The 25,597-nt window shown below is 39.4% G+C and overlaps 2 protein-coding genes across 13 annotated transcripts in view; one reads left to right on the top strand and one right to left on the bottom strand.

The window, feature by feature from the left end:
- fndc1 (fibronectin type III domain containing 1) overlaps positions 1 to 14,332 on the bottom strand; it is a 43,247-nt gene extending 28,915 nt beyond the window's left edge. For 2 of the 4 annotated variants that reach the window (XM_086264306.1, XM_086264309.1), the window contains exons 1-4: positions 14,025 to 14,332; positions 7,891 to 8,085; positions 6,594 to 6,662; positions 906 to 1,151 (exon numbers count right to left, since the gene is read on the bottom strand). In XM_086264306.1, the coding sequence (XP_086120432.1) occupies positions 906 to 1,151; positions 6,594 to 6,662; positions 7,891 to 8,085; positions 14,025 to 14,097 (583 nt within the window). In that variant the 5' untranslated portion in view covers positions 14,098 to 14,332. The remainder of the gene's footprint in view (positions 1 to 905; positions 1,152 to 6,593; positions 6,663 to 7,890; positions 8,086 to 14,024) is intronic. The other 2 variants (XM_086264308.1, XM_086264307.1) reach the window with 2 other exon arrangements.
- A 3,587-nt stretch (positions 14,333 to 17,919) lies between these two features.
- The window catches only part of otofa (otoferlin a), an 88,300-nt gene continuing 80,622 nt past the window's right edge, over positions 17,920 to 25,597 (top strand). For all 9 annotated transcript variants that reach the window (XM_086264297.1, XM_086264300.1, XM_086264295.1 and 6 more), the window contains exons 1-2: positions 17,920 to 18,265; positions 23,030 to 23,088. In XM_086264297.1, coding sequence (XP_086120423.1) covers positions 18,184 to 18,265; positions 23,030 to 23,088 — 141 coding nt within the window. In that variant the 5' untranslated portion in view covers positions 17,920 to 18,183. The remainder of the gene's footprint in view (positions 18,266 to 23,029; positions 23,089 to 25,597) is intronic.

Raw genomic sequence — 25,597 nt, 5'->3', positions numbered from 1 at the left:
TTCCACAAGTTGGGAAGGTCTCTTGGAACCATTTCTTAACAACTGCAAACACCTAGATCATCAGTTTCCATCACCATGGAGACAGAAACCGCTTCTCCAATGGACTGAGAGGGTCATAACCAAGAAAGAAACCCCTTCTCCAAAACTGACACCTTCAGGCTCGAATAAAATTTGCAGCTGCCCACACGTATAAGCCAAAATGCCTCCTGCAGAAAGGTTTTATAGTCACATTAGATAAAGATTGAGCTATTTGGTCACAATAACAAGAGCTCTTAAACCTAAACACTGTACAAAATGTCAAGCATGGTGGTGGTAGTATCATGGTCTGCAGCTGTTTTGCTGCCAGTGGTGCTGGTGCACTACACAAAGTGAATGAAATAATGAGGAAAATTTGTAAATTACACTCTGTGCTATGAAACCAATCTATTTAATTAAACTCTATCAACTCTCCTAACAGGCGTGATCAAATCTCCAGCCAGAATAATGCCACAAGCTTGTTGATGGCTACCAAAAATGTCCGGTCAAGGTGCAACTTGCTAAGTGGCATTTAACCAAATATTAGTTGTGTGTATGTATGTATTTGAGCCTGCATCTGTAATTTTGGCACTGTGTGGCTTAGAGAAAATCCAAAATCAATTCAAGTTTCTCTACCCAATGCTTGTTTTTTTAAGAGGTCTGGTTTAAAATCATTCTACCCTTGGAAAAAGAAAAGTTCAAGGAAATTAAAAGTCCAAAATGAGCATGAAATTCATGACTATGTAAACGTTTGACCACAACGTATCTTCCAATACTATAAGGACATGTTGACATTTCTTACTCAGCATCATATTTGACTAAAACCTAAAGCTTTGTTCATTTCATCATTTCATTTAGTGATCAGTAGTATAAAATATTGGCCCTCTTACTTAGTTTGCGTGCGAGTCGGTTTCTCTGATCAGACTGAGGCTTGGCGTAGTGTTGGCGTCTCCTTTCCAGCAGAGGAACTCCTGCCAAAACTCTCTCGGGCTGCCTGGGACCAGAGGAAGACTGAGGTGCCCTCCTGTGTGTTCTGACATTAGGCGACAGCTGAGCCTTCCTGTCCATCCTGGTTGCCCGTTTTACGGAGGAGTGATTTCGGGGCACCACTGTTTGTGAAGATCTTACTGGACCTGCTGATGGATATAATAAATTTAAAATTCAGACTGCACTGTTCATTTTAACTTTAAAATCCCAATGTACATAATCTGGTTTTTGTGCTCAGTTTGCCTTTGGGGCCTTTTTGAAACTATCCTCCATGGAAAATGTTTCCACATAACTTTTCCACTCAAGACACATCCGCTTATTGATAAACACATAATTACTTGTCACACTCATCCAACACCGCCTGTCAGCCTGGCCAGTTGTCACAGAAGGGAAATGCTGAAGAACTGCATTATGTACCCTGTCATCTGCTATAACGTCTGGTGCTCTGCTTCCCGCTTCAATCCAAACCATCTTGGACAACATCTCAGACACTGACTCAGACAGTCAGACAATCCCTCTCATCTGGCTGCAGTGCTTAGCGATAGCATTTCCAATACAAAAACAAAAAAACATCTGCCCCTCCCTCTTTTTTGTTCTTCCATTCTCTCCATCTGTTCCTCCCTTTTCTGTTTACCATAATCACTTTCAGATGGAAAAGGTCCACTCTGTTTCCCATCAGGACAGCTGCGTGCACAGCTGGGGGAGTACTGATAAGTCAGCTGATGTAAAAAGGTGAACATTATGCATTTCAAAAAGGTTTAATCAATACTTTAATGTAAGACTTTATTTTCTATTAAACATGTAGAGTGAGCCAAATTAGATTATAGGTGTCTACATGAGGCCACCATATCTAAAAGTGACTTAAAAAGAAGGAGTTTTGTAGTTAGGGGACAAAGAAGATGTGATGAGGAAACACAATGTATAGAAGACCATGAAGAAAATACATGTGTTTGGGGTTTTTTCTGGTTCAACTTGGATCAACTTGGATCACTCTGTTTATTACTTAATGTCTGTATCTCCTGTCTGTACTGCCAGCACAGCTGAATGAATGTCTTCCCTTTGGATTCAGACAGTACTGGCTATTTGTTTAATAATGCCCTAACCCCATTCTGAATCCTTCTCTTGCTTTTCCTGTCAGCTTTGCGTGTTTTCACACATTTCCAGTAAGTGAACTGTGAAATCAGAATAAGAATTTGTGTCATGTGTGATTCAAATCACAGATTTAATGTGGACAAATGTTGTGTTGGTCTTTCCCACTACACTTTTCAGTTTAACAAGGCTTTAAAAAAAACTGTAAACAAATAAAAGCATACAAAAATGTGAACAAGAGAGTTTTCATAACAGTATATACATCCTGTTAAAAATGAAGTACATCCCATGATTCAGCAGCTATACTATACAGGGGAGTTCCTGGTCCATTCAGTGAATGCAAGGGGACCAAATCCTGTGGCTGCAAAACAAGCTCAAATCATCACCTCCACCCCCGTGATTTGACAGTTTGCATGAGGTGGTTGTACAGATATGCTTTAGACTAGTGGTGCTATGTATTGTGGTCAAACATCTCCACTTTGGTGTGGTTTGTTCAAAGTACATTGCTACAGAAGTCTTGTGGTTTGTTCAGATGCAACAGCTTTCTCCTGGCAACCTTCCAAACAAGTCATACATGTTCAGTGTTTTTGTTCTGTAGAGTCTAAGATGTAGCTCTTGGGTTTTTTGCATTTTCTCCGACCTTGGGGTTAATTGGCTGGGATGTCCATTCCTGCAAAGACTGGCAGCTGTCTTGAATGATATCCACTTGTGAATAATCTTTCTCGCTGCAGAATGATGGATTTCAAATTGTCTGGAAATGGCCTTATAATCGACAGCCACAACTGGTTGTTTAATATCATGGGTGATGCCTGAACTCTCCAGACTATCAAGCTGCCAATATTTCTGTTCTTATGCTCTGCTTTCTGTGCTCACGCTTACAGTGCTCACACTTGCCGATGATCAATTAATCAAGTGCCTTCGATTTGCAGCACATTGCTGCTGCCTACCCTATAATTGAAGTGAAAGCAGTAAGGGTATGCATAGTTTTACAACACACAATTAGCTATTTTTAACAGGTCTATTGGTTTAAGTGCTAACAAAAATTGTGTTCTTCTACCTATACCTGCACTAATCCTATAAGCGTAAAATACCCCAAAAATAATACTTTAAAGTGTCTCATTCATAGCTTTTGTATTTTTTGTAAACATTGTTCACCATATGGCAACTAGCCATGACCCTTTGACAATTAATTTTCATCCCAAGCACTTTCCATTTGTTTCTTCTGATACCAAGAGTAGCTTAAAACAGAAATATCCCCATTTGGTTTTAATCAGTCTTCCCTTTTTTCTGTCTGGAAAACTGTCACAATACATAATTTGGCCCAGGTCACAATGCCACGAACCACTAAACCACTGACTTGACAGTGCTGGTAATGCCAGATCCCTTATGTCTTTTCCTGGAAGCTCAGTGGACCGAGGTGCTATGAGGCTTGCCTGCTGACAGACAGGCATATCATAGCAAAAACAGAGCGAGGCACACCTCAGTGTTCAGACTGAGGTCCCCAAGAATGTCTCCGTTATGTCCTTGGACGCTCCTCAAAAACTTTGACGTTTTGCAACCTTAAAAAAAGAAGTCTAAATGTTGCAAACAAATTGGTCTCATACTTACTCACTTTACCCACAGTTTAATTTATACAAACAATTCCCAGTCAATGGCAAAGTGTTCCTTCCAGCAGAGCTAATCAGTTTAGCCTGTAGTGAAAATATACAGTGCTAATGCCAATGTTGTCGCCATAGTTTATGTATTAGCATACCAGACTGCTAAGTCATTGTGTACCTTAGATGACTTATAAATTAGATGAGCAAATTAGTATCATCCCAAAAGACGCATATGATTGTCCCCGCCACTAACACATGACCCTACGCTGTGTCACTGCATCATTTCATGTTTGGCACTGATCACCACCTGCACTCATGTATATATCTTTCTACGTAGCACTCATAATTCTTATTCTCATGTATATATCTCATGTATATCTCATGCACATATCTTTCTTTCTACATAGCACTTTAATTCTTATTGTCTGCACTGAAGCACCGCAGCAATTTCCTAATGTTGTAAACCTCAACATCTGGCAATAAACCCATTCTGATTCTGATTCTGATTCTGATATCAAATTGCAGTTGTAAATTACCAGAAATTGCCTGGCAGCACTTTAACATTTGATAAGCGCCTGTGACTGATTAATAGTCATGTTCTAATCATGCTATTGTTATTTGTTTTCATTACTGAAGCTCAATAAATGTTAACATGCTGATTTTTTTTTTTTTTTTTTTTTTTACAATTGAACTGTTTCATCAAACAAAGAGGAACATTCAGTTTGCACACATGCGATCTCATTTCAGTAATTTTCATATATAAAGTAAATTTAAAGCATTAAAAAAAACTTCAGGATGGTATACACTGCCATTATATAACAATGTCAGTGTGCAGGAAGTGTGCTAGCTCTAGTGCTATGCTTGGTAAATGGCATGGAACGAGTTATCAATTATCATTAATAATTAGATTATTAGATTATTAATAAACTCTCAGCTGATAGTAAATGAAGATTTATAACATTAGCTACTTCTCCTTTTGGCTCTTACTTTTCATTTGGCTTTGTTCTGCCTTTCCAGGCGTCTCCATTCCCAAAAGTAAATCAACAAATATGATTATTCATGTTCCTGGAGCAGCTCTGCCTCAAACACATAAAACTGAAACTCCAGACTAGCATTGCGGTTACCACTGCTGCCTTGCAACAAGAAGGCCCTGGGTTTCCTTTCTGCTTCCCATCCTTTCAATAGGGAATTTTAAAGAGTTTCTCCACGTTCCCTGCCACGATTAAGTGGTTTAGAGAGACTAAACTGTCCACTGGAACAGTATGATGCATGTCTACGTTTGATTAGACCAATGAGCATTTACATGACATAAGCTCAAATATCACATTGGGCTGCACACAAAAAAAGTACAGCACTATGCAAAAGTCTTGAGCCACCACTAATTTTTTTTATACTTTGGAAATGGAAAATAGTGACAGCATACAGAGATTCAGCGAAACGTGCAAATATGCACATGCATGCACAATACATGTAAAGTTTGGAGAATTCCACCAAGCTTGAAAATTAATATTGGAATGACCACAACGGCTCTTAGGAAAGCTCTGGGGAGGCCAATCCATGACTGAATGTGTTCCACTGGTGTTTTTCTGTCTTTTACCCCATTAGCAGTGTGTTTGAGATCATTGTCAATCTGAAAAATGAAGCTGTTGCCAATTAGATGCTTTCCAGATAATATTGTATGGTTGATCAATATCTGATCATACTTTTCTACATTTTTCTGCAATTTTGACACGATTTCCAACACCACTGACTGAAATGCAGCTTCAAACCACAACAGAAGCTCCACCATGTTTTACAGATGACTGTAGACGCTGTCTATTGTACCTCTTTCCTGACCTCCTCCATACGTACTGCCGATAATTTAAACTACAAATTTCAAATTTCAATTGATCGCTCAATAAGATCTGTTGCCATCGACTTTTAGTCCAATTCTTGTGTAATTTGGCACACCCCAGCCTTTTCTCCCTGTTTCCCTTCCTTAACAAAATTTTTTTGCCAGCCACCCTTCCACTGAGACTACGTCTGATGAGGCTTGGCATACAGCAGGGCCAGATGTATCACTCAGGTCTTTTTGCTAAGTTGCTCCTCAGTGTGAAAAGGGTTAGGTACGAGATTTGAAAAACAAGTGAAGGAGCCAATGTCCAAACAAAGAAATTTGAATGATCATCAAAAATTTGGAGAGCTAATACTCAAGACACTTAAAGAAAAGAAAAAGTCTGACTCCTTGGAAGGAAAATGCAAAAAAATATGGGGTGGTTCAAGACTTTTGCACAGAACTGTACAAATAAGTCCTAGAGGGCCATATGTTTGCATTGCTATCACTACTGCTTACATCGTTTTGGACTGACCACACAATGACATTAACAGCCTTTGAGAATGTTATAACACCAATTATTAATACATTTCCTTGATAAATTACTCTTATAATTAATTACCAAAATTGTTTGCAGTTAGTTTTCACTTACCTGATAAATCAGTAAGGCCTGCTTGACAGGGCACTCATACCCGCAACTCAAAGTGTTCACTTTCTAAATAGTCTGCCAATATTGGCTTCCAGCAATGTGTCTGTTCCTGATTTCTTGTGATTTCACAGTCTACTGAAATCTCTGACAGGTAATTTAAAAAACAAACAAACTGTGGCATATGTCATTAAAGGTAACACTCTCTAAAACAGATTTAAAATATGGTTCACCTACAAGAAAAACACATCTATCTAAATAGACAGAAATGTGGGCGTCAGAGACAAATGAGTGTTTCCCTTTATTCATCCCGTGGGGAAGAACCAAGTAAAGGGATAAAGAAAAGGGTGATTATTGCCTGAAGAAAGAGAATTCAAGACAATTCTTCGTGCTTTTAACCCATTGTCATGTAATGTTGGTAATGATGCCCTCTGATTAGGTTTACCTGCTGATAAATTGCTGACAGGTGCACCGCCCAACACAGCAAAGCCATCCAGGTTAACCCATTCAGGGTCTAGAAACAAAAACACAGGATATCTGGATATATCAACTAGTAAGGAAGCAGTTCATTCTGTAGATAAAAAGAAAAACAAACTGATTTTTAAAATATTGTTTACATAGTCTATATCATATTATATCATATCAGGTCGACGTTTTGTCTTTGTTGCTCCAGACACATTAATGATGTTGAAGCAAACAGTATGGGGTTATTTATGACAGCTGATGCTGCTCTCATGCTGCTGAGGGAACAACACATGATCTGCAAGGAATTTCTGGAAAGGCGAAGCTGAGACTGAGCTCGGCTGCCAGATTTTTGAGATTTACGGTGAACAGTGCTGGAGCTGGAGAGACCACAGCGGCCACCAGAAGTTGTACTGGGCAACACACAAGAACACAAACACACAGGCATCTGTAGACACTTTTTTTGAAAACACAGACAATGCATGACTTCATCAGTTGGCACCACCCAGTCCTTCACCACAACGACCACCAGACACACATAAGCTGCGCGCACACACATGCACAGAGTAAGTGGCCACAACACAGGATTATAGGAGCAGGGCTGGGTTGGCTGCAGACTTTGATGAAGCATGGTGCCAAGGATGGAGGAAAATGAAATAATGACAAAAGCAGGCTGGACTCAGTCAGTAACACAAAGTGTATGTATGTATGTATGTATATGGAAGGATAAAGACCTTAAGTTTTACAATGTGGGATTAGAAAATACCAAAAGAAGCTATTAAAACCTAAAAATAAGCCCCTTCTCTAAAGCCTCAAACAACCACTGTCTACTGAGCTAGGATGACGATGGCCTGGTGTGCTTTCCCTCTGGCAAACTTTTAGGACAGTGCATCCAATTATGAACTAATCCACATATAGAGATTAATCATCATTAATCAAGTTAGCATACGCATGCACTTTTACACACCTCACTGTCTTGAGTGTCTACTTTGCTTCTTGTTCCTTGTCTCATTCTTGGCATTTATCTTGAGAAAATGCAGAACTGTGAGATTTCAGAGCTCACTTCACGGTTTAAGGCAAACCTTATTTGTATGCTCTGTGTCCATTTATATTCTCCTGGATTACTTTTTTTTTTGTCTAGCAGCTCTACCAGCACTTACCATTAGTTCCAGTTCACTTACAGGCATAACTTCAACATGGTTATGGAATCGTGACCATCTGATTTTAACATCTCACATTCTCATCCTCCTCTTTTTGAACTTTTATTGACTCTTTCTTACCTACATCCTCCAACATAGGAGCGCGACTGTCCTTGCTCGCTTTAGTGAATCGATGGGATCTCGTGGGTTTACTGGAGCTGATCATGAAGCGGTCCACAGGTCTTCCATCCAGATGGATAGACGGCTCCCAGCTTTCCCTAAGGCCCTTCTCCACAGATGTTGGTTTCACATTTTGTGGTCGTGGGAGTTTCTCTGCTGCAACACAAAAACCACATTAAGATACATTTCAGGGGCATACATTTTTTTAAAAGAGTTTTTTATTTAGCATTTAGCATGCAAGAAATGTGGAAGTGCATTAAACATGAATTCGGCAAAAATAAATCTCCCTAAGAAAATAGTCCTCTCTATAACCGAATTTACAAACTCAGGAAACATTTTCCAAAGTCTTTCTTGCAGGTTTCAAGTATTATTTAATACAATATTGTTTCTATTTTATGTATATTTAGCATCACATCTATAATCAAATACACAAAGAAACAGACTTCGCTGCAGACTTTGCAATAACTGCATAAAAATTACAATAGCTTTTATACACAGCTCACCATTTTTAAAAATAACTGTACACATGACTGACAGCCAGTTTAATGGCCAGACCAGATCTGTTCCCTTGTTATCTCGGGACAAATGAAGAGGACATCGTATCTGAAGTTGAAAATACAAAGTTTTGAATTTGTATTTTATGCCTTTTCACTTTAAGTACAACTTCATAAGAACAATTTCATACCATCTAATTCAGTCAAAAACACTCGAGGGGGTAGGCATACCATCGTCAAAGTCTACAACCAAGAGACACTGTCATGACTGGAAATACAGAGGGTTAACAACAAGGTGCAAACCACTGGTTGCATTCGTGTGGCCTACAGACGGAAAAGATACAAAAGCTGGGTAACTGGCTCTAATTGCCCAGTGTCCTCCGTTTCTCGGTCAGATTTCAGATCTCACTCAGATCATCAAATGTGACATCACAATTAGTACTTCATAAAATCTAAATTCTGATGACTAAAAAACAAAAATATACAAAAAACTTTATTGGGAGAAGTACAGAACTGACCAATTATTATATTTTCATGGATCAATGGTAACAAACAATTTCTATTATTTCGTGTATTTTTTTTATCCACCCAATAAACGCTGATCTAATGGGCCTATTTCAACTCAGGTCTGCTGTCCACCAAGTTCTCAGGGAAATTTTAGCTCTAAAATTCACTGCGTACGCTGTGTTATCTGTCTGCTGTTTGATCCAGAGCAGGTGGCATGCACTCAGTTTTTAGTGAAATCAGCTGTCTGTAGCTGCTGCTATAAATTTGAGAGCAGCAAGAACAAACCAAAACTGTATCATAAAACACCACAAACAGATTCTCCTTTCAGAGATGCACGGCCATTAATGCACTCTTTCTTTAAAAATATAGCAGCTTTAAATCGAAAGATCCTAATAACGTTGGAACATTTGCTAAACAGATGATATGCTACAGTCATGATGTCCTTGGCTTTCCCCTGCAGAGGTTTACATGAGCACTTTTGGTTTAGTATCATCACAAATTCACCTCTCCCAGCTGGATCTTCACTTTTTAACATTTAGATATAATTGCTACTTAGGCCTCCTGAGCTCTGTTATCCAGATGGTCACAGCTGTTCATAGCCCTTTAGCGTTGTTTCAGGACTTTAGCCTGTGCTGAAAGATCGTCTCCTATTTGTTTTTGCTGAGTTCAGCCATCACCAACTCCTGAGATAATGGCTTATATCATTTTGTGATCTAAGTTAAAAAAAAACCCACACACACACACACACACACACACACACACACACACACACACACACACACACACACACACACACACACAGTCGACTCATTATTTCCTCATTAATTCAGTCTTACAGTGGACTAAGCTTCATCAGTTGTGCATGACAATCCCCACTGACGCAGGCTGCTTCTAATAAGGCTGTGTGTTACATAGGATGGGATCCTTTCCTCTGTCCAGACAGCCTTCATTTGGCCTCTCAGGAAATTTTTGATCCAAGGGCAAACCAGATTAAATCAAGACGTCTTCAGAGACAGCAGATGCACAAATGATATCCAAGAATAAACACGTTGGGAAGAAGCTGAGCAATAGTGGCTGTACCAATCCTAATCATACAGAGCAAGGCTTGCTTTCAGGGAGTTGCCATGGGAGACTGGTGCAGTAATATAATAGCATTGTCTGTGCTGTGTTTGTGAATGTGAAATGGAAAGATGGATAGAGTATGATTGAGTTAGACAGTGGAAAGTATTAACTATGTTAAGAATGAGGGCAGGGCCTGAGGTCATTATGTCACTGCCTTTTTCATTTTTATGCTTGTGTGTTAGATGGATACAGGACGTGAGGTACACATGCACCCTTGAAGAGTCACACACAGGTACGCACAGACATGTATGAGCATGTGTAGAAGCACATGGAGGTAAGCCCTGAGGTCAAATGACTGCTGCAAAACTGTTCTATAAAATACTTGTGCTGGAGCACCTGCAGTCTGCTCTGCTTTTACAAGAACACTTTTTTTTTTTACCTTACCTTGCATCAAAATCACAGGTCGTGACCTCTCATTCACCCCATAACAATTCGCTAATAATGTCTAATAAATGTCACTTTCCACAAACTCCCATCAACAATAAGAGTTGCTAGTGAATTGCCAGATAAAGGTGGCATAGACATATCTGCTTTGCTATAGGGTTTTAATCATTTTAGCACAAGTTTTGCACATGTGTGTTGTGGGTATATGAGCCTTATATAGCAGTAAAAACAGTTAAAACTCAAGATTGAGGTGAAGTCCAGTTGCTCAACTGTATTTTGTTTAAGTTGCTTAAAATAGATGTGCTTGAACCACTCAAATAACACAAAAAAGAAAGAAAAGAACATTTTGCACATGTTTTGGGTTTGTTTGTCCATATTTTTTTTTTGCTTTTTTCTGAAGTTTCTGATACCACTTATATAAACACCATTTTTATAAGCAGAAATATTGCATTAGAAAAAAAAGAGTTAACAACAGCGTGCCTTTTCAGAAACAATGTCCCATTAACTTTTGATAATAAACAGAGCATGCTGTGAGCAGTTTTTACTGAAAGGCTTTTCTGTTCACAGTGGGTTCTGTGTTTTATACAGAATAAATGAAAAACGTATTCTGAAAAGATGCTGTTGAATGTAAGTTTTAAATACTGAGAGAGCACCACAAACAAATTATCTAAACTGTACTTGGCTGGAGGCGAAAAATTGCTGTAAATGGTGTAAAATTGTGGAGAAAACCACCCAATTGTTGGAGCTTGTGGGAAGTTGGAAGACGTGTCTTTTCCATTTGTGCTCTGCTTGAAAGAATACACGAATCGACAAAAATCTGCAGATTTAATTACAAGACTAAGAAACCTATTTTCGTGTTTATGTGTTCAGGGACCCGAGGGAGTTAAATAACACAATATTTTCTTGCTTCTCTTGTCTTTAGATGTTTCAACCATTGGATAGAGCTCGTATCGCAAGTGTTTCCACATGGTGTTTAGAAACGTGTGTAATATCAGTTTTCTTATCCAAGTCACTGCCGGCTTTTCCCAGAAAGCCACAAGATTACTCTAAATATCGTTTTCTTTGATAGTTAGTCTTAAGAAAATAAGTGGAATTTGCACGTTTAAAAGAATTCAGATGCCTGTGTGAACATACATTCATCTATGTGGGAGGTGTGAAATCTTGCCCAGTGCTACATTTCTCTTTTTACCAGTTCACCACTGCCTCACCTCTAACGACCAGTAAACTCTCTCCTGCAATCGACTCTGTGATAAAGCCAACACACCAGACTGAGACTGTGCCCAAAGTTTATCACTGCTTTCTGACTGCAGTCAGTCACACCAATCGCTGAATTGCCTGACTTTCTGCAACCAGTTTATTGTGTTGACTTGAGCTTAATTTGCCACTGAATTGTGACTGAGGACAGATTTTATTTGAAGTGACAGCCTCAAGTGAGTAAGCGCTTAGCTTTGGGCAGGTTACACGCATCCATATCCAAAACGTTTATGGCACATGACATCTACAATCAGAAGCAGACCAGAACATTTGGGATCTAACAGCATATTTAGCTTTTCTGTGCTGGTGCTCACATGTGACTTTGCTTTTATAAAAAACCTTTCCAAAGTTATTCTAAGGAATTATTCAAAGCAGTTAGTGATGAGGTCTGACGCCTCATAGTGTTGGTTTATTGTCTATCTTCTCGCTGCACATCTAATATGCTCAAATCAAGCTTTGACAGGGTGCTCGTAGGCCAGGTGGTACTTGTTAAAGCAAGTGGAACAGTGCCCAGAGATGACATCATGACACGAGACATGCTGTTGCTGGCAGGTTTGATATGCAGCCGAGGTGCAGGTGAGCAGGGGCATAGGGTCAGGTGATTTAAGATTACGGAAAGCATTAGCAATATTAGAAATATACAGGGGGGAAAAAGCCTCTCAGCAAGTCTCTATTTTCCTGAAGTAAAAAAGTTGAAGTTATGAAACTCCTCATCCTAAAACTCTTGCATGTAGTCTCCCTTGAAGAATCCTGACATGTGAACTGGAGCAGAATAATGAAATTCCAGTGACCTGCAAGGACATGATTCCTTCTCCTCACTCCCTGTCCCTCGTGCTCTTCACACAGTTTGTGTAAATTCCAGAAGTTGATAGGCAGATTTCGTTTTTCCTGCACTGCCCCTGTAGAGGTATTCAGATATCCCCACGAGCTTACTCGTCCTCTTTTGTGAATAATTTCAGAGTGACGGGCTGATGATATGTGAGCAGAGAAAGCTAATGAGTAACACTATCCTCTCTCTTAACAACTACTGTCGAGAGGCCCGAGAGGAAGCCATTTAACTCAAAACTGGTCCAATCTACAGTGAGCTGTAGCTGCAGGGGCTCCCAGGTGTAAATGTGTGGAAGTGAATAAATGTGACGCTCTGAAAAGAATTCCAAAACGATGGAAAAGAAAGTGACTCAGAGAAAGGACCACAATAAATGGCAGCTGCCTATATTCAGTGAAAGCAGTGATCTCATGCGCTCAGCGCTTACATTTGAGAAGGAGGCATATAGAAGTCTACAGATCAACTGACAAAATAAGTGAACTGAATAAAATCGAGGAGGAAGGGAGGGTGAAGGAAAGTCTGGCCTTTAAGCCCAAGCCAAAAAGATTACCTTTGTCCTCTGTGAAACTCCTTGGGCTTTGTGGCACGTTTGATATTTTGAATGTTTTCACTGTCTGGAGGATGTGGAATACTTTCCCTGAAAATTGATTTTACAAACAGCACTTAAGAAACTTCAAAAACATATGTGCAGCTGTGGTTTGCACTCTCTGTGCTTGTCAAAAATTCGCTGCACATCTGATATATCACTGCGCCTTTCTAGTAAAATCCTGCCAGCCTATGAATCAACAAAAAACCTGCATAGTCTCCTGGGTTCAAAATCTGCTTCACTGTCCAGCCATTCCTGACTATAGCTGATGGATGATGTGACTCAAATCAACTCCTTCACTTCTAGTCACTAATCAAAGTCCACTTTAAAGCCATTTATCTTCACATTCAGCTGAATTAGTTCCATATTTAATATGCCACCACTCACAGTATTTCATGATGTCGCCAGAAATTTGTCATCATCTCCTAACCATGCATCACAGTTACTTTCGGATGTGGCCACTAAGGAAAGGACTTGTTCCATAACTCTCCTGCATCATAGTTTCCCCCCACAAAGTTTCATGGGTGAAAAATGCTGTCACTTCATATTTTCTCTAATAGCTCTCATTTAAACGAAATCGTTCACATCTGATAATGACTCAAACTGCACGCTTGAAATGAAACGTCCCAGTGAGTTAAATATGATGCACTTAATCTACTTTGTTTTCTGCAAATGGAAACGTGGACACTGACGTGCACACATGCAAATACCTGCACATTCTAGGATTCCTTTTGTTTAAACTTGTTAATATGACAGCTTCTTTTGAATGCATTTTAAATATCCAATCACAAGGCACGTGACCTCTTTGATAAGTTCAACTTTCTCTTCACGAGTGGACAAGAAAGCAACAGTACCTGGATAATCAGATACACGTAAGTGCTCTACTTGCACCTGCTTATGAAATAGTAAATCAACGATTTACCTGCCCAGCTGCATCCTGGCCCACAAAGCGTAAGAAATAGTGCCACGAGCGTCCTGCCTGTGGCTAAAGCCATGGTGAGTGTGGCGAACTACTGCTGTGGTGCGACGCACCAGCTGGATGCAGAGGGCTGGGACACATCAGCCCTCTTCCCTCCCATCTGCCGATGGGAATGCTGCACTTCGCCGTGAACTGCCTCTCGTTTACATCGGTAAACCTGCACACAAACACACTATTAATGCCTCATTAGTCGTTTGTGATTTGAAACAAGTATTTCGAGGCTGCTTTTCAAATCATAAAATGTTATGAAGAGGAAAACTAACTAACTAACTAACTAACTAACTAACTAACAAAAAAACAAAACAAAACATACAGACTGAGGCCAGAGTGCTGATTACAAACATGGAGACTTAGATATATTTTTTCTAAATTCCATGAAGTTAAGCTAATCATTAATTTCTGGATAAAATACTAATATGAAAGAGAGAAAATGAGAAAATGTCTCCCTCTGGAGGTAACCAGGATGATTGCATCCAAAGCTTTAAGGCTGGAAGCAGGTATAAAGATGAAACAAATGGGAGGACTTGAGAAGTACTAGATTATAACAGACCTACGGATCAGTAATCTATTAAAAGAAATAAAATTAAAAAAATAAAGCCAATATCTACCTTTTAAACCTCTATGATATTCTCAAGTTTCGTCTATACGACTATCGGTATTATTCTTCCAGCCCACCTGATCCACCCCAGGATTAAACCTTTCCATGACACCATCCGTGCACCAGGTGTGAGAGAACAGAATCGTGGGCCAAGTAAAATTCCATCACATGATGATCTAATCAGTGGAGACAAAGTTCATAATTACATCAATTTTCCGAAGAATTAATTTAACCACTAGATGGAGCAGACTGTTGTTGTCAATAAAAGGAGGCATTGAGGAGAAAACTGGAACTAATTGTTGAGTATTGTAAACACTGACCTAGCAATACTATGGCTTTTATCCACTGTTGTTTTGGATATAATCTGAACCGTTTGCCTTTCAAAAAAAAAAAAAAAAAAGGTGTGATGTCATGTTACAGTAAACTGATTTATATCCATTTTTCTCTATAACTGAACTATTAATATATATTGTTTATTTCTTTTCCAATGTGCCCACCACACTGAAGTCAGGAAGATTTTCTACTCATTTTTTAATAAGAGAGCTTCTCTGATTTCTTAGAAATCTTCTGGGTTCTGCTGTAGATTCCCTCGACCTTTAATGTTATAACAGCAAATGTCCCGCACGGCCTGCGACAATATGGTAGTAAAACTGACTGAACTGACAGTTATTTTAATGAGTGTCTCCATTGGTATTGTCATGAAAACATCTCTATGTCCATCTGTACCAGTGTGGGCCCAGCCAACAGTTTTCCAACAGTTCCCTCTGCTGGCTAAAGCTCATATCACTACTGGAAAACAATGTCAATCATTTGCATGTGACTTAATTTATGAATGACTTTGATGTCTTTTACATCAAAGTTATTCATCCAGAACCTTTCTAACACGGGGTTGGACCCCCTCCCCTGAGGAAAACACAAGAGAACTAAAGGGTTTAAGCCAGGGGCGCGGTTTTTAACCACACTTTGATAATAGGAAGCAGTGGCACAAAAATTCAGATTAAAAAAAGAAAATTGAATAATAACAAGAAGCAGCTTTGATGTCTGCAGCGCTGCTGGCTTTGGATCATTTGCACAGATTAAATTGGTTTTTTTTTCAGTATTAGTTACTTTATTACTCATCTCTCTATCTCTCTCATACATGAGTCAGTGCAAACCGCAATACATAATTTAAACAAAAGATACTTACAGACTGTCACTCATTCACACCAGAGAGAGAGAGACTGTGGTAGAAATGTGTTCTCTCTTGTTATACACACGCCTGAGGCTGTTTATGCCAGGAACTCCCGTAATCGGTGAAGAGGCAAGTTTTTGTTTGTTTATGATACAATACTGGGCCATCTCACCAGATTTATTGTATCCACAGAGACTCACTGTCTAGTAGTTATATCAGTAGGTGTTAAAGTATAGTGTGTGTCCCAGTTCTGTCATTATTGTGTCTTTACTTTGTTGATCATTTTTGTCATTTGTCAAGTTTGTTGCATTATGCTCTAAACTGAATTCTTTCATATCTAACTTTATTTAAAACACAATTGATTTGTGTTTTATTACAGAATAAAGGATGGCATGTTGGCTGGTGTGTCTTCTTTTGGAATCTTTATTTTTCTTTGTACAAAGATGATAAATTCAGGGATTGTTCATTTCAGTCTGCTGTTGTCTGTGTTTTCCATCATTTTTTTTGAAGGTGCTCATAGATACTCCCTAAAACTGGGTGTTGTAGTCATCTTTTATACCCTGTGTAAACCAGTTTAGACTATGATGCTGTTTTCTCAGTTTATAACACAGCATATGTGTATTTGTTTGGAATCCATTCTTAGCAGAATATTTGACAGAATATTGAGTGCTGAGCACTGCTCCTGGGATGTTAAGGACCTGAAGCATCACAATGCTGTGACAGGAACTCCTGCTGCTGCCTTTGCAACCAGAAAACAGTGGCATTCCTGAAGAAACTCACGGCTCTGAAGTTTTGGTTTCATGCTGTGAGGAACACTATATGAGCGAGCAGATGTAGAGCTTCTCTGCAGTTGTTTGCAGACACATCTGAACACTGCATCAAAACAAAGGTTTTCACACAGTTGCGCTCTTGGTATCTTTACAGTGATACCCATTACTACTGAATGATAACTAGTTTTCAAATCTAAAAAGAGGAGCCCAAAGAAACCTACCGCCTTATCTTTTCTCATACCAAATACATATATACTCATATTCCACTTTATTAGGTACACCTTGTTAGTACTGGCTTGGACCCTCTTTTTTGCCGTAATTCTTCCTGACATAGATCCAACAAGCTGCTAAAAACATTCCTCTAAGATTTAGGTCCATATTGGCATGCTAGCATCACACAGTTACAGATTTGTCGGCTCCATGCCCCAATCTACCACCTCTCAAAAACGTGCTATTGGATTGAGATCTTGTCACTGTGGAGGTCACTTAAGTATAGTGAAATCACTGTCATGCTCAAGAAACAAGTTTAAGGTGAGTTGAGCTTTGTAATGTGGTCTATTGTCGTACTGGAAGCAGCCATCAGATGGTGGGTACACTGTGGCCATAAAGAGATGGACATGGTCAGCAGCAATACTCAGGTAGGCTGTGGAGATTAAGCAATGCTCTTGCGGTACTCAATGGCCCAAAAAGCTAAATATCACAGAGACATTACACCATCACCTGAACCTCTGATAGAGGGCAGGACAGAGCCATGCTTTTATCGCGTTTACGTCAAAGGAGCAGCACCTAATAAAGTGGCAGGTGAGTGTGCATACTGGAGTAGATTTGAAGCTGGTGGTAGGTAAGTCAACATGTTTCTGTTGTTTGCGGCTATCCTGACGCCTCTTCAGCAGGAACTGTTGGCCAAAGGTCAGAAAAGGACAATGTTCACCTCACCTGTTCGTCATGTTGACCCACAGCTATACTAAAGGGATCGGGGAGTTGCAGTATAATGTGGGCGTGGCAGCAAACCGTTTGTAGCGTGCAAAGTTTATTGTAACAAGATCATCTTTTTATTTCAAAGTAAAATGCATGAAGTACAGTAGGTCTAGATTCATGGCTAAGCGTTTTTATTAAAAATGTCTCTCAAACAGCGGTAGGATTTTCATCCGAATCCCAAGCCTGGTCTGTGTTTTTTTGTTTTGTTTTGTCCCCCCGCAATTAGAGCATCATCTCTCTGTAGTTGAAGCCCACCCCCGCCCTTCCTGCGCAACGAGCAGAGTAAAACCAAGAGCCAGCTCAGAGATGTGCGATAGACCCAGCAGCCACGGAGTAGGAGGAAATGTTAACTGGAGCCTGTGATTAATTCGTTTTTGGGTTTTGGATTTTTTTGTTTGTTTTCTTTCTTTCGTTTAAAGAAACGCACGTAAAGTATTCATGTTGCCCGGATAGAAAGCGATTTTTGGGTCCACCAGCCCGCAAAGAAAGGCTCACCAAGACATCATTAAACGCAGATTGCACCAAATCGATTCAAGTTTTATCTGTGTGGAGTAAAATTACTCCCGCCCCCACCAGACTGGACTAATGATGGCTTTAATGGTTCACCTGAAGACGGTCGCTCACCTGCGAGGGAAAGGTGACAAGATCGCCAAAGTTACATTCAGGGGTAAGGATATATATGTATATTTTTTTAATTATTCTTTGAAGCCGTGTGTGTTTGGAAACCTGATAGCGCTGTGTGCTGTGCCCTGATTTGCGTTTCGTTACACAATGTGATGAGAGCCAGTCAGCCGCTGCATAAAAAAGTTGGAAGAGCGAGAAAAAGAGTTTAGTTGCAGGCAAAACAGAATAACTGGTCTATATCACAAAGAGAGATCGAGTATCCAAGTCTTACGTTTTATTTCATTATGTTCGTTAATATGGTAAAAAAAAAAAACTGATAAATTAAATTCTGTCTTTTTTCCTTTATATGTTATATACATCATGTAAAGTACTACAAAAATTAATACCATTTCTGCCAAGAATGGTGAATGTAAATTCAAAGCTTTTATCTCTTCTATTTTAAGTGTATCATAAAAGAGGAAAAAACACCAATCTTGGCATCCCTGAAACATCGATTTCCCATCACTGATTTTCAGTTATTTTATTTACTTTCTTTCAACTTACTAGAACAATGTGTTTAAGAGGCCAGTTTAGACTAAGCTGATGGCATCGATTGCTAAAGATGTGGCTAAAGATGGAGCTTTGGGAATGTTCTGTGTAAGATCTTTGGAGTACTAACCAATTCACTCAAATCTAAGAGTCAGAATTGTAGCCACGACCTTGCACTCTCTCTCAGAGGAGATGAGAAGACGAAGTGAGTTGTGGAAAAAAGGGTTTAGTTGATTTATTCATGTGTTTCACGTTCTTATCGTTTGCTTTCCGTGTGCTGTGTGTGTGAGCAAAATAATGTGAAAGAAACTGAGACAGGAAGGAGGAGCGGTGTGTTTTTCAGCACCCTGGACAGTGATCAGTCCACTGACAGGTGCTCAGTCCCTGTTGAAATCAATGCAGCATCACAATTGGAGAAGATGTTACAAGTGCACTGCTGCCTCCTTTCCTCTTGGTGTGTGTGTGTGTGTGTGTGTGTGTGTGTGTGTGTGTGTGTGTGTATGTTGGGGGAAAAAAAGGATAACTTCTAGTGCAGTGGTCTGTGCTGCAGTGATTGCACCAGGGTCTGGATATTCTATGAACCGTGCCTTCACAGTCAGTGACTGGATCGTCCGCTCTTTCCTCAAAAGTCCATCTGTCAGCAGAGTAGCTCCACTTCATTCATGTATAATGTTTTAAAAATTTCAAGAAAATTTTGTGTGTTTCTGTATCTATACCCAATACAGTCCATGACCTGAATAGGAATTTCCTTTGTGATCCTCTACCATGAGTTTGTTGAAGTAAACAGATATGAAGGAATAGCAGAGTCACAGGAAAGGTGGCTGCACGTATGGTTGAACATCAAGCCCAACATTTAGTGAATCAGTTTCATCCAAAAGCTGAATAATTGCATATTCAAAATTATCCAGTAAAAGAGTTCAAGCATATTTATTAATAGCCACTCAGCTGCTGGAGGGGAAATTTCATTTCCATTTTTAAATCTTGTCATTTTATCTCAGACTCACAATTTCTTCTCCATTCTTCCAGCGCATTTAAGTTTAATTATTCATTTATTTGAGCTAAATAATAATCTTTTAAATACTTCCCAAATTTGTGTGTTAATCACAGTGTCTTAATCAGCCTTGTATCCCCACATATCCTCCGGCGCCGTGGGTTTTTGGTTTAGGCTGTCAGTGGAGTTTCCTGAGCACTTAGAGTTTAAAACGTTTCCTGTCTGGAGAGGAAGCGGTCTGCCAGGAAATAAGTGCTTTGGTGCTTTGTGTAGCTGTGTATCAGACCTGCACTAAGTTCAGGAGGAGTTTGGGGCCATTTTTAATCACAGAACAGCTTCAGTTTATCTCTCTTTTTAGGGTGTCTGGTGTAAGAAACTCATTCAGTCATTATTCTGGCATTTCTTTGTACCCCAGCTTTCTGCCTTGTTATCTAGCATCTATAAGTGTATAAGTATGAATATGTAAAATATCAGATGCATTTTTGTCAACCCTTTGCTGCTTACAGAAATCAGCAATTACTGACCAAAGGTCTTTTAATGTCTCTATTTTTGAGGTATTTTGTTATCATCAGATGCTTAATTTTTGTAAGTCAGAAGAGTCCTATAACCACCCCGAAGCTGAATCAACATGATATCTCTGGAAGGGGGGAAAGGTGTAATAAAAAAGCTTCAAGCCAGTGCAATAAAGACAGCTAATAAAAATGGATTAAATGCGACGTGATGTTCTATCTCTGATCTAACTTTATCTGGTTGTTATTATTTGCTGTCAGAAACAATAAATCAAGTCAAGTCCCTTCAAAGGAGGGTCTTCAAAATGTAATTGATTTCCCGACAAGTCGTTGATGAATTCTGGTTGTGTGATCGGCAGCTCTTGGCTTTATCAGAGAGCTGCACTTCGGCTGTTGTTGCTCCTCTTCTGAGTAGCCTGCAGCGATACAGAGCCATACTCTATGCAAGAATTAATGAAACCTTATCTCTGTGCTTTACAATATTAATTTTCAGTTCATTCACCCAGGCTGTCTTCCTCTACGTTGGCACTTATCAAACTTCTCTTTAACCTCTAGGCACTTAACACAGCTGCTTAGACAGTTTGTTTGTTCTTTTTATTACTCAGTCTTCCTGATTCACAGGACAGGAACAGAGCTTGGGGCAATTTCTTGTATCCTGCGGATATTTTTAAAATTCCTTTTCTCTGTGTAGCACTTTATTCTGCAAACAGACACTTGGTATGTTTACTTTTTAAATTAGGGCACCTATTCAGCTTGTAATACCACTTACTGCCCCCTAATGCACCAGGAAATAAGGTAAAATTAACTGCAGAGATTAAAATACATAAAAATAAACAAATGTTTCCATGTTTCTACTCAACACTCTAGTTTTCTGCTTTAACCACATTCTTGCAAAAACTTAAGAAAGCCTTAAATGCACCTCTGCACCCTCTTCATTCATGTGGGTTTCAGACTTACACAGTGTTCTCCATCTTTCTCTCTTTTAATTTTCATCTATCTGCTTGAGATAACAAAAAATGACTCTCTGTTCCTTTTCTTTCTTTCACCTCAGGTCTTTCATAGCAGCTCTTTAACTCTTTATCTTTGACTGTTTCATCAAGGCCAAAAGCCACACCGATTAGCAGAATGTTGTTTTAGTTTGGTGTGGAGCACCTTACATAAGTGTCACATGGTCTGCTTTTCTAAGCCCACATCTAGTTGGATGAAAACACTGGTATGACAGCAGTGCCGCTCTTTTCAATAATGTAGGAGGAATATTGTCTCTCTCCCTCTCTGACACTGAAGTGGTGTTTATTTTCTGAAATAAAATTCAAAGGTTTGGGGGATTTATAAGGTTCAAGAGAGTGTAGGAGTGAAGGCAAAGAGAGACAGGAACACTTGGAAGTGGGATTATAAACTAGAGTCATATTTGTGCATTGGTAAAATTATAACGATAAGCTTACGTCAAGCATGACATCTTTAAAACCTGAAGGTTTTGTGCTTTTGAATGTGTGAAAAGATACTTTCTGCACTTATAATATCTAAAATATCTGAGCCTGGCACAATGTATTTACTCCATTTACCCTCATTATTACAGCCAAACTGACAGGGACTGTAATTAACATTGTAGGTGTCTGTATGCGTTTGTGTGTCTCCCTGTGTATGGCAGCTGATGTGCCCACAAGCACACAAATAGACATCAACAGAGCTTCATAAAGGCTCAGATGCACAAAGCAAACTATCAGAACAAAGCAGAATGCACACTGTGGTGCAGGACCATTCATAAGCATCACAAAGCAACCAGGTGAGCACAACAACCAGGACGCATGAGTGAGTCAGGTTACTGTTCAATGAAAGGTTCCTTTCCCAATATAAACTCTGAGTAGACAACAGCTTTCATTGGCTGACACACATACTTTTAGCTCTAATAATGGAAAAATATGATTTTAATTTATATTTTTTACATTCTTCTGCAGTCTCTCTGTGTCGCACAGTGAGTCACACCGTAGTCATTTAATTGTCTGCATTTCTTTTCTGCCTCTGGCGACTCCACACAGCTGTTTCATATTTACATTTGTCAGGTACTTAAAGTATCATTTGTCTTTTCGCAGCTCTTTATGAGATGAGTAGGCTGATTTTATGTCACCCCATTTTCACTTTAATAAACGTCTCAGTGAACTGATGGATTCAGGTTGCTAACCTGCATCGGACAATTAAGTCACTTGTAGAACCACCTTAAGCAATTATAACTTGAAATTATTTTTTTCTGTATGACTATCAGTCTTTCACATTGTTGAGAAGGAATGTTTTCCCACTTTTCTTTACAATGCTGCTTCAGTTTGGATTTGTTTATGCAGAGGTCTCCTAAGGTCCAGGTTTAGATTATATCTTGATTATTTTCTTTTTCAGCCATTCTGCTGTAGATTTGCTGCTGGATCATTGTCCTGTTGCATCTCCAACACAGGAAACATATTTAAAACATTTCACTCTAGAATACTTTGGTATACAGGGGAGTTTATGGTCAACGCCAAGTCCTGTGGCTACAAAAAAAAAACAAAAAAACCACATCACAGTGCACAGAGCTTCAATAATCACTTACCTGCTTGCTACTTTGGATAAAGTCTTAAAACTAAATTGTTTCATAATTAATGCAGCTCTAAGTAAACACCAACTGACTGCTCTTTCTCGTGCTTTGTACGTGCCCCATGCAGTGAGCCCACCCACTCAAAGTGGGATGACAGCAGGCACAATGGTGTTACTGAACCAGGTTTTAATGACTAAATTCCTCCTTATTTTTCAGGTCTGTCCTTCTACAGTCGTGTAGCAGAGAACTGTGAGGAGGTGGCACACTTTAATGAGGTCAGTATCTTTATTTGATTTGTCATACAATAACCTGTGTCAATGGTGACCAATCAGCAATTATTAAGAATCCAGAATTGGCTGATTTCACTGGCTGCAGGTTCTGTTATTGAATTGAGGTGGAAAAGGTGAAAAAAGACACATTGCTGGTAATCACTGAAATGATCACTGTAAGATTTTACATTTACAGGAATAAGGCTCTGTGTTGTTTATTAGTCATTTGATGTTAATATCTTTAAAAACAGTTTTATCCAAAACATTGACAGCTGTTTAACAAAATCTTTATTTAATTCAAATAAATTCTGGCACACTTTAAGGATGCTAGCCTTTACTTGAATTAAGTGATTCAGCTGAGTTATTCTCACTGTATTCAGTACAAGTGTACAAGCCTGCTGTGTTCGTGAGTAAGAATGTTATCCCCCAAAAGATGCCAAATGAATGTCGGGTGACATAGATAGAAATTTTGCCCTTTTTTGTACTTTGAAAATCCTGGTGTAGAGAAAAGATGGACAAAGTGCTTGACTCTATACCAGCATACAGAGTGCAAATAAAAGGTGAATACAACGTGAAGCAATGTACATGCACAGAGTGTAAGAAACTGCTCTAAAAATAGAGGATCTATTGTTCAGTAATACCACTTCCTTTAAGAATGCAGTTGAATACTGTAAATGGAGATGCCTCAGAGGAAAACTGTTAGCAATACAAATGTACATCAAAAAGTACAGTTATAAGAAAGAAATGAAGGCCAAGGGATCAAGAGCGAAGTGCAGTAGGAAATCCACACAGAGAAAAATCCAAAGAGACAGAACAGAGGTAGGGGATATTTTGTGTGTTTCTGTATCTATACCCAATACAGTCCATGACCTGAATAGGAATTTCCTTTGTGATCCTCTACCATGAGTGTGTTGAAGTAAACAGATATGAAGGAATAGCAGAGTCACAGGAAAGGTGGCTGCACATATGGTTGAACATCAAGCCCAACATTTAGTGAATCAGTTTCATCCAAAAGCTGAATAATTGCATATTCAAAAGTATCCAGTTAAAGAGTTCAAGCATATTTATTAATAGCCACTCAGCTGCTGGAGGGGAAATTTCATTCACTCTGTAAATACTGAATACTGTGCAAAAGTCTTGAGCCACCCTTCGCTTGTTTATATTTTGCTAGGACAATGGCAAAAGGGTGCAGCGATTTATTGAGCAAACACACAAAATACACTACTATGGTCTGTCCTTCAAGCTCGGGTCCTCTACTAGAGGGCTCTGCAGGTACTTGGTGGTTGCAGCTTTTCTAGCGACCTCTTCATGGTTCCCATTTGCCTGTGGGAACCCCAGGTACTTGTAGCTGTCCTCTATGTCTGCAATGTTGCCTTCTGGTAGTTCAATCCCCTCAGTTCTGACTAAATTCCCTCTTTTTGTTATCATCCGACAACATTTCTCCAGTCCGAATGACATTCCAATACCATTACTGAATATCCTGGTGGTGTGGATCAGTGAATCGATGTCTCGTTCACTCTTGACATACAGCTTGATGTCATTCATGCACAGGCGGTGGCTGACAACTGCTCCCTCCATTCTGTAGTCGGTATCCGTAAGGCTTATATAGAAATGGGCCACCAAGACCCCACTGTTGTAATTTCTTAATGCTCATGCAGACACTTAGATAACTCCCAGCATGCCAATGCTAAGCTCTAGGCTGAAGGATCTTGCTTTAACACCTCATTACTGTTCTGATTCAAAAATTAGCAACCATTCGTGAGTGGCTCTTCCCTGCACATGGCTGACATCTCACCAAGTGGCTTTTAATCATCCTCTTCTGTTCGCTTATGGTCTATCAAGGTTAGAGAGGCGAGGCAGTGTTGAACAGTGTTGCAATTAAACTGGGCATTTCATGCTCCACTGCTTTAGTTAGGAAAAAGGTGGTTCCTTAAAAAGCCCTTCTTTCCGACTTAGAGGTTTCTTTCATTTGTAAAAGAAGGTTTCACTGTTTTACTTTAAATCTAGTAAATTGCATTATTCTGAGCAGCTGCATTGCTCTGAGCGTCTCTTTGAAAACCCAAAGGATTTACCTGCATCCCTCGGGTGGTGGTTGGTAAGTCTCTGATTTTGGTTGCTTTGAAATTCTGGGAAATATTCCCAATACTATTTCTGCAAGCTTCCATCACACTGTGAAACCAGCATTATGATGAATTCAAATGTAGACTCGTGTAAAGGAGCAAAGAGGGGAAATAAGAAAGAAATGAAGGCCAAGGGATCAAGAGCGAAGTGCAGTAGGAAATCCACACAGAGCAGAAGCCAAAGAGACAGAACAGAGGTAGGGGATAAGGAATGAAAAATGAAAAACAAACAGGAAAGCACTCTCAAATATATACAGTACCTTCCCAGAGGAGGTTTTACATCAGGCTTTCTGTTTTTTTCTCATTTTAAGCTGCTGGTTTTAACAGAGAAAAATGTTCTTCGTTTGATGGCTCACAAGCAGAGTGCTGCTTCCTTCCCTGATAACAGGGGCTTT

The sequence above is a fragment of the Aulonocara sp. 'chitande type north' Nkhata Bay genome, linkage group LG15 (assembly GCF_057382095.1).
Source record: "Aulonocara sp. 'chitande type north' Nkhata Bay isolate Kocher_YH1m ecotype deep benthic linkage group LG15, A_spYH_male_GT1.1, whole genome shotgun sequence".
Taxonomy (NCBI): Eukaryota; Metazoa; Chordata; class Actinopteri; order Cichliformes; family Cichlidae; genus Aulonocara; species Aulonocara sp. 'chitande type north' Nkhata Bay.
This window is presented reverse-complemented; position numbering and strand designations above follow the sequence as displayed.